General features: G+C 56.5%; 4 protein-coding genes across 4 annotated transcripts; 3 read left to right on the top strand and 1 right to left on the bottom strand.

The window, feature by feature from the left end:
• The first annotated feature begins 245 nt into the window (after window positions 1-245).
• On the top strand, window positions 246-1,763 carry GGTG_00045 (hypothetical protein). Its single transcript, XM_009217784.1, has 3 exons — window positions 246-501; window positions 576-959; window positions 1,133-1,763. Exons 1-3 carry the CDS (start codon window positions 435-437, stop codon window positions 1,510-1,512), a joined length of 831 nt encoding a protein of 276 aa, XP_009216048.1. The 5' UTR covers window positions 246-434; the 3' UTR covers window positions 1,513-1,763.
• On the bottom strand, window positions 1,464-4,034 carry GGTG_00044 (hypothetical protein). The gene is made up of 3 exons (XM_009217783.1): window positions 2,657-4,034; window positions 2,258-2,561; window positions 1,464-2,194 (listed from the first exon to the last, which is right to left on the bottom strand). The coding sequence occupies exons 1-3, from the start codon at window positions 3,706-3,708 to the stop codon at window positions 1,793-1,795; spliced, it is 1,758 nt and encodes a 585-aa protein (XP_009216047.1). The 5' UTR covers window positions 3,709-4,034; the 3' UTR covers window positions 1,464-1,792.
• A 140-nt stretch (window positions 4,035-4,174) lies between these two features.
• Window positions 4,175-5,803, top strand: GGTG_00043 (methylene-fatty-acyl-phospholipid synthase). The gene is made up of 5 exons (XM_009217782.1): window positions 4,175-4,482; window positions 4,546-4,585; window positions 4,683-4,699; window positions 4,780-5,495; window positions 5,605-5,803. The coding sequence occupies exons 1-4, from the start codon at window positions 4,425-4,427 to the stop codon at window positions 5,304-5,306; spliced, it is 642 nt and encodes a 213-aa protein (XP_009216046.1). The 5' UTR covers window positions 4,175-4,424; the 3' UTR covers window positions 5,307-5,495; window positions 5,605-5,803.
• A 646-nt stretch (window positions 5,804-6,449) lies between these two features.
• On the top strand, window positions 6,450-11,310 carry GGTG_00042 (hypothetical protein). Its single transcript, XM_009217781.1, has 4 exons — window positions 6,450-7,165; window positions 7,500-7,986; window positions 8,044-9,191; window positions 9,268-11,310. Exons 2-4 carry the CDS (start codon window positions 7,568-7,570, stop codon window positions 10,986-10,988), a joined length of 3,288 nt encoding a protein of 1,095 aa, XP_009216045.1. The 5' UTR covers window positions 6,450-7,165; window positions 7,500-7,567; the 3' UTR covers window positions 10,989-11,310.
• Window positions 11,311-11,515: the final 205 nt, after the last annotated feature.

Genomic DNA, 11,515 nt, shown 5'->3' with positions numbered 1-11,515 from the left:
CAAAGGCTGGCCTACTGGTTCTCACTGTGACGAGCCTCCTTCGGTGGTTTCTCTTTCATGACGAGGCACAAGTGCAACGACTAACCCAGCCGGATGGACTTGCTTGATTCAGCAATCGTTAAAGTAGCTAGTGTGTGACTAAAATATCGATGTATGCAAGCACCAGCTGTGACAACCCAAAATGGACTACCGCGGGTGAGATGCGCCTTACGCCATCGCATCGAGCATCTATTCGTGAAAGACCTGCGTACTGCGTACTGCGTATCGCGACGAGTGACTCAAATCAATAGCTTCTACGGCTGGTTCTCAGCATATTCTGGTGTATAAATGACGGGTGTATTTATTTCCTTCTCACTAAGGAAACAAGTTTGGACATTATTTTCGACTATCGCTAAAGCCCCCAGATCCAGAACACATCATCACTCTATTGCAGCATGCCTAGGGTCGAACTTGAGTACCCCAAGGAGGCCGTGAATTCGGTGAAGCGATCGAGTGATCGAGGTAACCAGTCCAAGCCACATATACGGCTTCCCTACCTTGTGCATTGACATCAACCACTAACGCCTGCCAACCAGGGGTCTATGCCCTCAGGACGATCCATCAGATCATCAACTCCTCCAGGCTCGTCCATGTCTCCTTCAACGTGCCCGACTCGCCGTTTCCGGTGACCCTCCCGATGATCGGGCAGATGGGCTCCTTTGCGCGACCCAGCGCCGACGAGGGCGACGTGCTCGACCTTTACCTGCACGGCTACGTATCCGCGCGCATGACGAATCTCTCGCGGAAGGGCACTTCGGACGGCCAAGAGGACGGGGCCGGCGGCATCCCTGTCTGCATATCGGCTAGCCACGTCGACGGCCTCGTGCTCGCCCTATCGCCCTTTGCTTCTAGCTACAACTACCGCTCTGCTGTGCTCTTTGGCTATGCGGTACTCGTATCTGACGAGGAGGAGCGGCTATGTAAGTCAATGTTCTTGCAGGCAATAATTCCCCCCCATATGGGTCACTGCCTCTTCTCTTTCCTTTGCCCATACGGAATCGCAGCTGCCAGCTTTCACCCGTTTTTTATCATCCGGATTACAGGATACCGGTTTGCAAGGACAGGACATTGGACTGATCCTAATCCATCCCAGATGCCATGGAACTCATAACGGACTCGGTCGTCCCAGGTCGCTGGCGCGACGCCCGCGGGCCACCCACGCCGGCCGAGCTACAGAGCACGAGCATCCTCCGCGTCAGGGTGAAGTCGGGCAGCGCAAAGGTGCGAGTGGGCGAGCCGCACGACGAGGCCCGCGACACGGCCGACGCGGAGCTCTGCGCCCGGGTCTGGTCCGGCGTCGTGCCAGTCCACGAGACCTTCGGTGAGCCAATCCCGGGACCTTCCAACAGCCGGGCGGTGCCGACCTACATCAGGGATTATGTGAAAGACACCAACGAGGTCTCTGCCGAAACTGCCGTGCAAGCAGCAGTTGAGCCTCTGAAGAAGGAAAAGGCAAAAGAATCCGATGATTGAGGCGAGGTGACACAACGTAGTTCAGCTCCCAAGCATGTAATAGGCAGGTATTTAAAACCGATGGGCATATGAGAAGGGAATGAAATGCTCCAAATTACCAACCCCGAGCATGCATTCTTTACATGTACAAAAAGAAGCAAGAGGCCAAGAAGCTACAAGAAGAAAGAGCGCACTTGGCGCTTCTGAGGGCTGAAACCCATGATTGCCAATGCCTTGTTGCGGCGAACGAAAGATACACCCCGCGAATCCTCTACGTACATACGCTTAACACAGCATTTTATCACCAGGCCTCCCATACAGGCCCCGGGATGACGGTCCGCATAATCTCCCAATGGCCCAGCGCGCTCTTCTCGTGCCACTTCACCAGCTGGTCGGTCGAGTTGCGCGCCAGGATCGACTCCTCGGATGCGAGGAAGTCCGACTCAAGCACCTCGTGCTTAGGAAGGAGGTATGAATCCCGCGCTATACTGCCGAGTGTATCCTGCTGGGTCGGGTTCCGGAATGTTATCCTGCCCTCGGACTTCTGGCAGAAAAAGACCATGTTTGCGAAGTCGACCCCTGTCTGCGCTACCTCGGTGTCGTTACGTGGGTGCTCGCGGTAGATGCGGCATGACGGGAACACGCTCTTGATCGTATTGAGGACGATCTTTGGCGGGGGCAGGCTCGAGTCGCCGGCGTAGTTCTGCAGGCAACGAGGCTTTGGTTAGCCCACAGACACAGTTACTGACACAGAGAGCGTACTTACAATTGCAATGACGCCTTGGGGAGCGAGTAGGGTGTGCAGATCCTGCAGAAACTCCAGCGTAAACAGCTCTATAGGCTCGGCGCCACCAGTAAAGACGTCGTTGACAATGTAATTGAACTGTTCGCTCGAGGTGTTGGCCAGTTTCCTCGCGTAGGCCACCGCATCCTGGATGACCGGAGTGTGGCGGGTAGGAACGTTGAAGTATTTGATAGCAAAATCATATACGGCTTGATCGATCTCTACAATCGTAGTGTCGATACCGTGTGAAACGAGAGCCGAGGGAGTCGTGCCAACGCCCATGCCACTGTGAAAGGTTCAAGATCAGCTCTGTATCCATTGAAATTACGACACAAATTCCTACACAGCGAGGGCAGGAAAAATGGGTTGGAATAAACTCACATGACCAAAGCCTTGGCATCTTTGTCTGGGACTTGCTGCTTGGCCCCGACAAGCCTGACAGCTTCAAGCATGGCAAAGATGCCGTATATGGGCTCCGAAATGCTGCGCCTGTACTTAATCCACTCACCACCCAGTAGGCTGTGGTCGCAGCGCATGACACGGAGTCCCATGTCGTCGTTCTCTATGACAGAGACATATCCCGTTAGAGACTCGCGCTGGTCGAGTACGGTCCAGCCATGCTGCGCCTGTAGTGCGCTGTTGAGGAGCTGTAGCGCGTGCGGCGTTGCGACATGTGGGTTCAGCAAGGCTGTGTGCAGCAGACCCGGGATGGCGTATAGCAGTAGCTTTGAAGGCGCGAATGCCGCATAGAGCAGACCCAGCACGAATTGCAGAGCCACGCGCGTGACAAGGATGCTCTTGCCGATGTACGACTGAATGGCGTTCTGAGACAGCCGTTCCGCGAGCCGATAGACGCCCCAGGATCCTATACCAGGGGCCGCGTCGCCCAGCCAGCGCGGCAGCCAGCTGAACTCGGCGCGCTCCAGATACGTGGCAGAGCACGCGACCGAGCCGACGACGACGGGGAAGAGCGTGAGCAGCTCCGTGGCCAAGGGTCCCCAATAAGCCGTGAGGCGCCCGCTGAGCTTGAAGAGAAGAAATTGCGTGGCCGGCACGTACAGGGCTAATACGGGCAGCAGGTAAATGGGCTTCACTGGCAAGAAGCGACCGAGAATCAGGTTTGTGGACCATCCGGTGAAGCAGGCCGCCATGACGAGGCGGTCGTGGTACCGCGCGGCAGGAATAGAGCCGTAAACGGGCGACATGGCCAGTTGGGAGGCATTGGCGAAGGCGGCGGCGAGGGATATCAGAGCCAGAGCCGGAAGAAAGGCTTCAGCCTGCTCCCGCGCCGTCTTGGTCCATGTCTCATCCTTGGCCTTGGCCGCGAGAGCCTTGAGCTCTCGTTCGAAACTCTCAGGGGTGAAGGATGAGTTTGGGTCAATTGAGACTTCGGGTTTCTCAGCCTCCTTTTGCTTCTGCTTCTTGGGCGCCATTCTGAGCCTCCAAGGTAGGACCCAGCGTTTGATTCGAGAAACTAATGGGGCTCTACAGGCCGTGGCGGCCGCCGGACGGCTAGAGGTGGAGCTACTTGGTTGACACGAAGGAGGGTGAATCCCGACGCGGTCACGGATGCTGACGATTTGAACGCGTCTGCAAGATAACCAACAGCCAGCTGTTGACGGCGCTCGATGACCTCTAGATAAACAGATTCGACGGCTGCAAGCAAACGAAACAGAACTGATGGATGTGTGGCCCAGCCTGCAATCTGTTCTTAGCCCATTCTCCAATCGGGTGTGATGAATCCTGCTCCGTCCTCCAGGTGTCTCGACTCGGACGTTGAGACCCCTGGACCCACCAGAGCTCCAAGGCCCCACTGGCAAATGGTTGGTGGGATGTCAATGTCGAGCGGGCACTCTCTGGGAGCAGGGAATTGAGCTTGAGCTAGCACGTGCAATTGATCAAGAGGTGGGGGTGCTAAACCAGTCCGGGAACCGTGTTACCGGATTTATTACCAGCTCTGGCCGTGGGGGAACATTGAACAAACATTTCGTCACCGCTAGGCTAGGGCCTGCTTTTCGCCATATTTTTCCATGCTGGACACGTATGCGTCTTATCGCTAGAGCGCACCACCTCGTCAATTCGACTGTTTCTATATCCCAGCGCTGCCTGATTTGTTTCTGCCAAACCCGGCATACTCACAACATTCACAATGGCCGCCGCTCCTACACTTGATGCGCTGGTAGACTTCAGCCAGAAGAGTCTGCTGGGTATGTTTGCAATTCTCGGCAAGCAGAGCCTGCATTCTGCGTGCTAACCAAGAGATCACATAGTGTCTGCCTGCTCGATCGCCTTCAATCCTCTTGCCTGGAAGTAAGAACTCATCCCGGAACCCTTCCCTTTTCTCATGGCTCACTAGACGTGCTCCAAACACCGCCCCTTGCTAACCGACCATATTTTATCGGGATAGCATTGTTGCGAGGCAGGGTAAGACCCCTCCTGACGAATAGATCCGGCCGAGATCGATGTGAAAACCAAACTAAACGCACGGCGACGCACCTCCGCAGAGTACCACAACAAAATCCTGACACGGCTCTTCGGCGGCAACAGCAGGGCGGCATGCTACTTTCTTGCCGTTGCCATCTTCAGCTTTGGCATTCTGCGAGACCTGTTGTACGAACGCGCGCTGCGGCACCAGCCAATACACCCCGCCCTTGACACGGATGCGACCACATACGCAGGCTATGCGCTGCTGGCGATGGGTAACGTGCTCGTCATTAGCTCAACATGGGCGCTAGGCATCACGGGCACCTTCCTCGGCGACTACTTTGGCATCTTGATGGACAGCATGGTCACGGGATTCCCCTTCAACGTCACGGACGCCCCCATGTACTACGGCAGCACCATGAGCTTCCTTGGCTCGTCGCTCGTCTACAGCAGGCCCGCTGGAGTGTTGCTCACAGCCTGGGTGTTCGTGGTGTACCAGATTGCACTCTCTTACGAAAACCCATTTACGGCAGGCATCTACGCAAAGAGAGAGAGGGAGCGTGCCGCTGCCGCCGGGGACAAGAACGAGCTGAAGAAGCAGCGTTGATGTCATCGCGAGAGCCGCGTGCGGGGTGTGGGCCACTTGACCCGCCTGGCCCGCCTGTTGTTGGGTCGCGATGGTTGGTGCTGAGGCGGTGGATGGGGAGGAAGAGGGGAAAAGGTGATCTTATGAGGACCCTGAGATGATTTTGCGGGGTCAATGGCGCTCGCGAGCGCCGCGAGTGCATGATGCCAGGTGCGTTCTACGCAGTCAATTCCCTGCCTCCTCACCCCAGCCCCTGCCCAACATATGCAGCAAGACTCAGCATCCCGGTGCTCACATTGACCAACTGGGTGCAATGTAGTTCCCGCTCGGTGTTTTTTTTTTTTTTTGCTTCTTCAAGTCTTGGATTTTCCCAATCGGCGGCTGGGATGGCATCCCGGGCATTCCGGGATACGGTACGAGGGGGCAGTTGAGCCTCAACGCGGCGTTTTGGAGCATTTGATACACTCGATCTGGCATTCAACTGTCATTAAAATGGTACTTATTTACACAATCTACCCTCTTCACTTGGACTGCCAGTGACTGCTTAGTCAATTGTGCATTACAGGCAACCTTTTTCGTCGCCCAGTGTGATTTATGGACGCGGGATCATCTGGTTGCTGCAGGTAGCCGGGTCAAGCCGGTAGTTCGTTTAGATTCCTTCCAATTTCGGATGTTTCTGTTTTCTCCTAATGCGGTCTATGGACAGCCGTCTTTGCTGCTTCCCGTCGTGGTATCTTCCTCTTGCGTCTAATGAATCTTGGGTCCTGGTTGAACCTGGCATGTGAGCTATCGTTGTTTACGTCGTTGTTCCAATGGATCCTGCTCAATTTGTGCACATTCGCCTCTGCGTAGGCGAATGCCAAAGTTAGAGACCATCAAATGTAATTCGAGAACGACGGTGACCCCGCGCCGAATGGGATTTATGACGCTGTCCGTCGATTGGACCGCGGGGAATATCTGCTGGTACCTTCTATGCATGTCAAGCCTTCCGTTTGCTCGCGGCTTGCCACGCCGATCAAGGGAGGTGGTGTGGCTGCTCGCGTGTGTGGGGTAGCAGTACGTGCCAGTAATGCAAAGAACAGAAGGCGGTGTACCGCAAGTGCCCGTCATAATGCCCGTTTCGGCCTGGTTGGCACTTGCCGTTTGCATGAATATTTTGGAATCATACGGGATATGTTTTGATGAGCATTCCATGGTTTTTTTTCCTCTTCCAGTGCTGGCAAATGTGCTCGCAGGCCCTTGTGTCTGGCAGGCTGTGGGCATGGAGGCGATGCGACGATTCGCTGGCGATTTGAGATGTCCCCACAGACATGTCCTTTCCATCCATGTCTTCTTGTGCCTTTGCGTACCTCGCCTATCTGCCATTTGCGTAGGACTTGGCCGTTTGCTCCTCCTCTGGCCTATCCAGAGCCTGGGTCACCTTGCCCTTACGCGCGGATCCTCTGCAGGAGGCCCAACGCTGACCACAAAGAAAAAAAAAAAACACTCGCCACGCATGGGTACCGTCTCAGCCAGTTTGTTTGTCAACCCGCCTGCCTTCTCTGCCAGTCCTGCCTGCCGGACTGCCTGACGTCAACGCAGCTGGCGCAGGAGCTGGGCAGCCATCAAGCCAACTAGCCGCATGTGGGCAGACCTGGCCATCCCTCCAAGACCCTAGCCAGCCAGCCTTCTCTCTTAAACCCCACCGCTCCCTCAACGACCCCGACCTGCTCGCCCTTCATCATTCGACTGCATAACCAGCGCAAACACCTATTCCGCGCATTCCTACAACTTCTTCTTCTTTTTATCATAGGAACTATTTTATTTCATCACCTCAATCCCATCCAAGCCTCGGCTGCTTGCCGCGTGTTCCCAGCTGTGAAGCCACGCGTTTTGCCTAGGTCAGTTTTATTCTGTGTTTTTCCATATGTCCCCATCCGCTGGCGCCAACCTCGCAAGTGCGAAGGACGTTAGCTGTGCGACACCAAAGAGGCACAGAGGGTCTGGCAAACAGGCATCGATTGGAAAAGATACGATGTCTTCTGGTTTCTGTCTGTGGCATCGGTGCCGTCTATCCCCAGCCTGCTCGTGCCCAGAGCCTAGCCCAATCCAAGATATCTTGATTTGATCCTTGCTACACCCCACCGTCTGTCTGTATCGCCAACATATACAACATGCCCCAACAGACCCGCATTTTTTGGCGGTCTCTTGTCCTAACATATCAGACTCCTCTAGTCGCTTCCAAACATTGGCCTGGAAGACCTCTTCTCATCCGACCGTCATCTGATATATCAGGGTCGGCGATGGCGGATCGAGGAGCTGGTCGTGGTCGAGGACGCGGCGGCGATCGCGGCGGCGATCGTGGTGGCGGTCGAGGTCGCGGTGGAGGTGATCGTGGTGGCGGCGACCGTGGCGGCTTCCGAGGCGGCGGTGATCGCGGTGGCTTCCGTGGCGGCGGTGATCGCGGTGGCTTCCGTGGCGGCGGTGATCGCGGTGGCTTCCGTGGCGGCGGCCGAGGTGGCGACCGTGGGGCTTATGGCGGCGACCGTGGCGGTGGCGATCGCGGAGGCTTCCGGGGCGGTGGAGGCTTCCGCGGTGGAGACCGTGGTGGTGGAGGCTTCCGCGGGGGCGACCGCGGCGGAGGAGGCTTTCGAGGAGGTGACCGTGGCGGCTTCCGGGGCGGCCGTGGTGGCTTCGACGACTCGGTGAACCGGGTTTTCAAGTAAGCCGACTACTTTTCTGCTCGTGTCCACAAAGGTGCTAACCCGCCATCACACAGCCCAACCAACTTGGTCCCTGCCCCAGATCCCAGGGTTACTGAGCTGGAGAACAAATGGATTAAGAATCCTACTTCTGTCACCACCCTGGAGGAACTCAGCGCCGGCCTTAGCAAGCTGGGAGTTACTGCCTCCGCATCAGAGCATGTGATCCTACCCCGCCGTCCGGCTTATGGCACGGCCGGAACCGCCATTGTCGTCTGGGCCAACTTCTTCAGTGTCAACATCAAGGCCCGGACACTGTACAAGTACGCAATCACAGTCATACGGTCAGCCGACCAGAAGCAAGCTACTGGGTCTAAGAAGCCAGCCGACCAGGTCCTTGGCAAAGTCCGCCGTGAGGTTGTGCGGAAAGCCGTGGCCGAGGTCCAGAAGAGGAACACAAAAGTTGTCATAGTCTCTGAGTTCAAGGGCCAAGTCGTTTCCTCGGCCGATCTCAGCCTGCCAGGCGACCGCGCGGTCCCGGTCCAGCACACCGGCAGCGGCAGGAAAAAGGCCGAGGACTACGTCGTCCAATTCGCCGACACGGAAGCGATCGACATCAACAATCTCCTCACATGGCTCAACACGATGGACGACAAGCTTGACCCGACGACCTTCCCCAAGTTTTCGGCGACAATCGACGCCATCGGCGTCATCATGGGCCACCAAGCGAGGATCTCCGATGATGTTGTCCCCCTCGGAAGCGCCCGCTTTTATCCTTCGGAAACTCACCGGCTGGCGGAGTTTGAGCAACTGTCTGCACTGAGGCAGATTGTGCGAGGATTCTTCCTCTCAACTCGACCGGCAACTGGGCGCCTTCTAGTCAATCTGAACGTCACTGCCGGAATCTTTTGCCGGTCTGGAAGCCTCGACGGTCTCCTCATGGACCTGTTCAGAGAGGTCAATCTCCAGCCTGGCGAGTACCGCACATGGAAGTGGACTGGAGTCAACAGGAAGCTGAAGCGCGTCAAGATCGAGGTCTGCATGTGGGAGAAGGATGGGAAAGAGCGCTGGGCGGAGCGTTCGATCCTCGAGCTTTCCAGAGGCACTGCGAGCGAGATGAAGTTCAGGCTGAATCCTCCGAAGGACCCGTCGTCCGACTTCTGGCTTGGAGGAAAGCCACTCCCGTACGGGACTGATGTGACCGTGGCAGAATACTACCAGAGGAGTACGTCATCAAGTGCTCGACCCTCGAGCCTTTGCGACATTTGGATAATCTGCTAACGCCCATCGCCAACCGCTAGAGTACAAGAAGACGCTTAACCCTAGGTTGCCGCTTGTCGTCACCGGGAACGCAAAGAACAAGATGTTCTTCCCGACCGAGTTCTGCAGAGTCGTCAAGGACCAGAACTCTACGGGCAGGCTCAACGCGCAAGAGTCAACAAACATGATCAACTTTGCTTGCCGGAGCCCCTTCAGCAACGCGGAATCCATCACCAAGACGGGTCGGGAGCTCTTGTCGTTAACCGGGGTCAACAGGATTCTGCGGGAGTTCGGCATCGAAATTGGCCAGAACCTGATCACAGTCAATGCCCGGATCCTGCCGAGCCCCAAGATCAGCTACCTGGGGACGTCAAGCATGGTGACGCCGTCGGACGGATCGTGGAACATGCGTAACGTCAAGGTTGTGCAGCCCGGGTCTGTTCCGTCCTGGGGATTCGTCAACATCAACGGCCAGAATCCGCGCTTCCAAACGTCGATGGAGGAGGTCACCAACGTCATGAAGGCCTTTGCTGAGTTCCAGGCGAAGAATATGGGAATTAGGATCGGGCCTTTGACTCAGAGCACCAAACGTGCTCAGATGATCCATCGAGAGGGCTCGGAGCTCGACGATTTCAGGAATGCTGTCAAGTCGATCTCGCCGGCTCCGATGATGCTGTTCGTCGTAATCCCAGACTCCAAAGACGCGACTCTGTACAACTCCATCAAACGGGTCGGTGACGTCGAGCTCGGGGTCCACACGGTTTGCATGGTGCGCAAGAACCTGTTCAACGACCGCGGCCAGATGCAGTACTTTGCGAACGTTGGCCTCAAAGTCAACCTCAAGGGCGGGGGTGTCAACCACAAGCTCTCAGCCGACATCCCACTGCTCAAGGCCGGCAAAACGATGGTGGTGGGCTGGGATGTACTGCACCCCACCAACCTTGGCGTCGACAAGGAATCGGGCCTCCCATCCGTGGCTGGGCTCGTCGCTACCGTCGACGGAAATCTTGGACAGTGGCCGGCGGTTGGTTGGGCTCAGGCGGGTGGCCAGGAGATGGCCGACTCCAAGCTCCAGGGTGCATTCGAGAGCCGCCTGCGTCTTTGGATGAAGCACAACCAGAATCGGGTCCCCGAGAACATCCTCATCTTCCGGGACGGCGTTTCTGAGGGGCAGTTTGCCACGGTGGTCAACCAGGAGCTACCCATGGTCCGGAAGGCTTGCGCGGCCATCTATCCGGCCAAGCAGCGGCCGAAGATTACCATCGTCACGGCTGTTAAGCGGCATCAGACTCGCTTCTTCCCGTCTCACGAAAGCTCCAAAACCAGGACCGGAAACGTCCTTCCAGGCACAGTGGTGGACCGCGACATCACGACGGCTCGCTACTGGTCGTACTTCATCGTCGCGCACAATGCGCTCAAGGGAACCGCCCGCCCGGCCTCGTATACCGTCCTTCACAACGAGATCTTCCCTTCGGTTAAGGGACAGAACGCTGCGGCAGAGCTCGAGAAGCTGACGCACGAGATGTGTTACCTTTTCGGCCGGGCTACCAAGGCAGTGTCCATCTGCCCGCCCGCCTACTATGCCGACATCGTGTGCACGCGCTACAGGGCGTACCTGTCGGAGTTGTTCGACGGCGTCATCTCTGGAGGGAGTGTCACGAGCGGGTCTAGCGGCTCGTCTGGAAACGCACAGCGCCTGCTGGAGGCCGCCGATAAGTTCAGCGTCCACCAGAGGATGCAGGACTCGATGTTTTACATCTAGAGTCTTGCTCAGGTGGACTCGCAGCTGCCAATCTTTTCCCATTCTTTTTCATCTTCATTTTCTGTCTTTGGACTCTAAGATTGACGACTATCTGTGGCTTATAGGCCTAGCCGGGCCTGGGGCAGAAGCGATGATTCCACATCCTGGATATTATGTACTGGATATTCATTTTGGAGCGTGTGGTGGTGTACTTGGTTGCCGCATGGCATCTTTCCGGATATCGTGGTTCTCGGGTTGGCTCAGGCCGGACGGGAATCACTAGGTAGCGAAAAAGTTTTACTGTAGGGATTACAAATACCAATGATGGTCCAATCTTTTCGGACTTCGTGGTCCTGAACTCGGCTTTGCTTAGGTTCTTTTTGTTAGGGAGCGTGCGCTATCACGGGCGCTATTAATCTCCCGTGCTGACCGTTCCCGCCGCTAGTGTCATCGGGGGTCGACTCCGACGGGCGGTGTGGGGCAGGCTCACATAGTGTGGGGTTGATTGCCATGGAGGGGGAGACCAGCAGCGATGCTCCAATGATTTC

Source organism: Gaeumannomyces tritici, assembly GCF_000145635.1.
Source record: "Gaeumannomyces tritici R3-111a-1 unplaced genomic scaffold supercont2.1, whole genome shotgun sequence".
NCBI classification, from domain to species: domain Eukaryota; kingdom Fungi; phylum Ascomycota; class Sordariomycetes; order Magnaporthales; family Magnaporthaceae; genus Gaeumannomyces; species Gaeumannomyces tritici.
Note: the sequence above shows the minus strand (reverse complement) of the source record. Positions and strands in the feature narration are given on the sequence as shown.

What these genes read in the sequence shown, in the direction of transcription:
- GGTG_00045 (XM_009217784.1), top strand. Translation starts at nt 435, where the DNA reads ATGCCTAGGGTCGAACTTGAGTACCCCAAGGAGGCCGTGAATTCGGTG. An exon ending in GAAGCGATCGAGTGATCGAG is followed by an intron (nt 502 to 575) that starts GTAACCAGTCCA and finishes CCTGCCAACCAG; the next exon opens with GGGTCTATGCCCTCAGGACG. An exon ending in TGACGAGGAGGAGCGGCTAT is followed by an intron (nt 960 to 1,132) that starts GTAAGTCAATGT and finishes AATCCATCCCAG; the next exon opens with ATGCCATGGAACTCATAACG.
- GGTG_00044 (XM_009217783.1), bottom strand. Translation starts at nt 3,708, where the DNA reads ATGGCGCCCAAGAAGCAGAAGCAAAAGGAGGCTGAGAAACCCGAAGTC. An exon ending in GATGCCAAGGCTTTGGTCAT is followed by an intron (nt 2,562 to 2,656) that starts GTGAGTTTATTC and finishes AACCTTTCACAG; the next exon opens with TGGCATGGGCGTTGGCACGA. An exon ending in CCCAAGGCGTCATTGCAATT is followed by an intron (nt 2,195 to 2,257) that starts GTAAGTACGCTC and finishes CGTTGCCTGCAG; the next exon opens with AACTACGCCGGCGACTCGAG.
- GGTG_00043 (XM_009217782.1), top strand. Translation starts at nt 4,425, where the DNA reads ATGGCCGCCGCTCCTACACTTGATGCGCTGGTAGACTTCAGCCAGAAG. An exon ending in CAGCCAGAAGAGTCTGCTGG is followed by an intron (nt 4,483 to 4,545) that starts GTATGTTTGCAA and finishes GAGATCACATAG; the next exon opens with TGTCTGCCTGCTCGATCGCC.
- GGTG_00042 (XM_009217781.1), top strand. Translation starts at nt 7,568, where the DNA reads ATGGCGGATCGAGGAGCTGGTCGTGGTCGAGGACGCGGCGGCGATCGC. An exon ending in TCGGTGAACCGGGTTTTCAA is followed by an intron (nt 7,987 to 8,043) that starts GTAAGCCGACTA and finishes GCCATCACACAG; the next exon opens with CCCAACCAACTTGGTCCCTG. An exon ending in GGCAGAATACTACCAGAGGA is followed by an intron (nt 9,192 to 9,267) that starts GTACGTCATCAA and finishes GCCAACCGCTAG; the next exon opens with AGTACAAGAAGACGCTTAAC.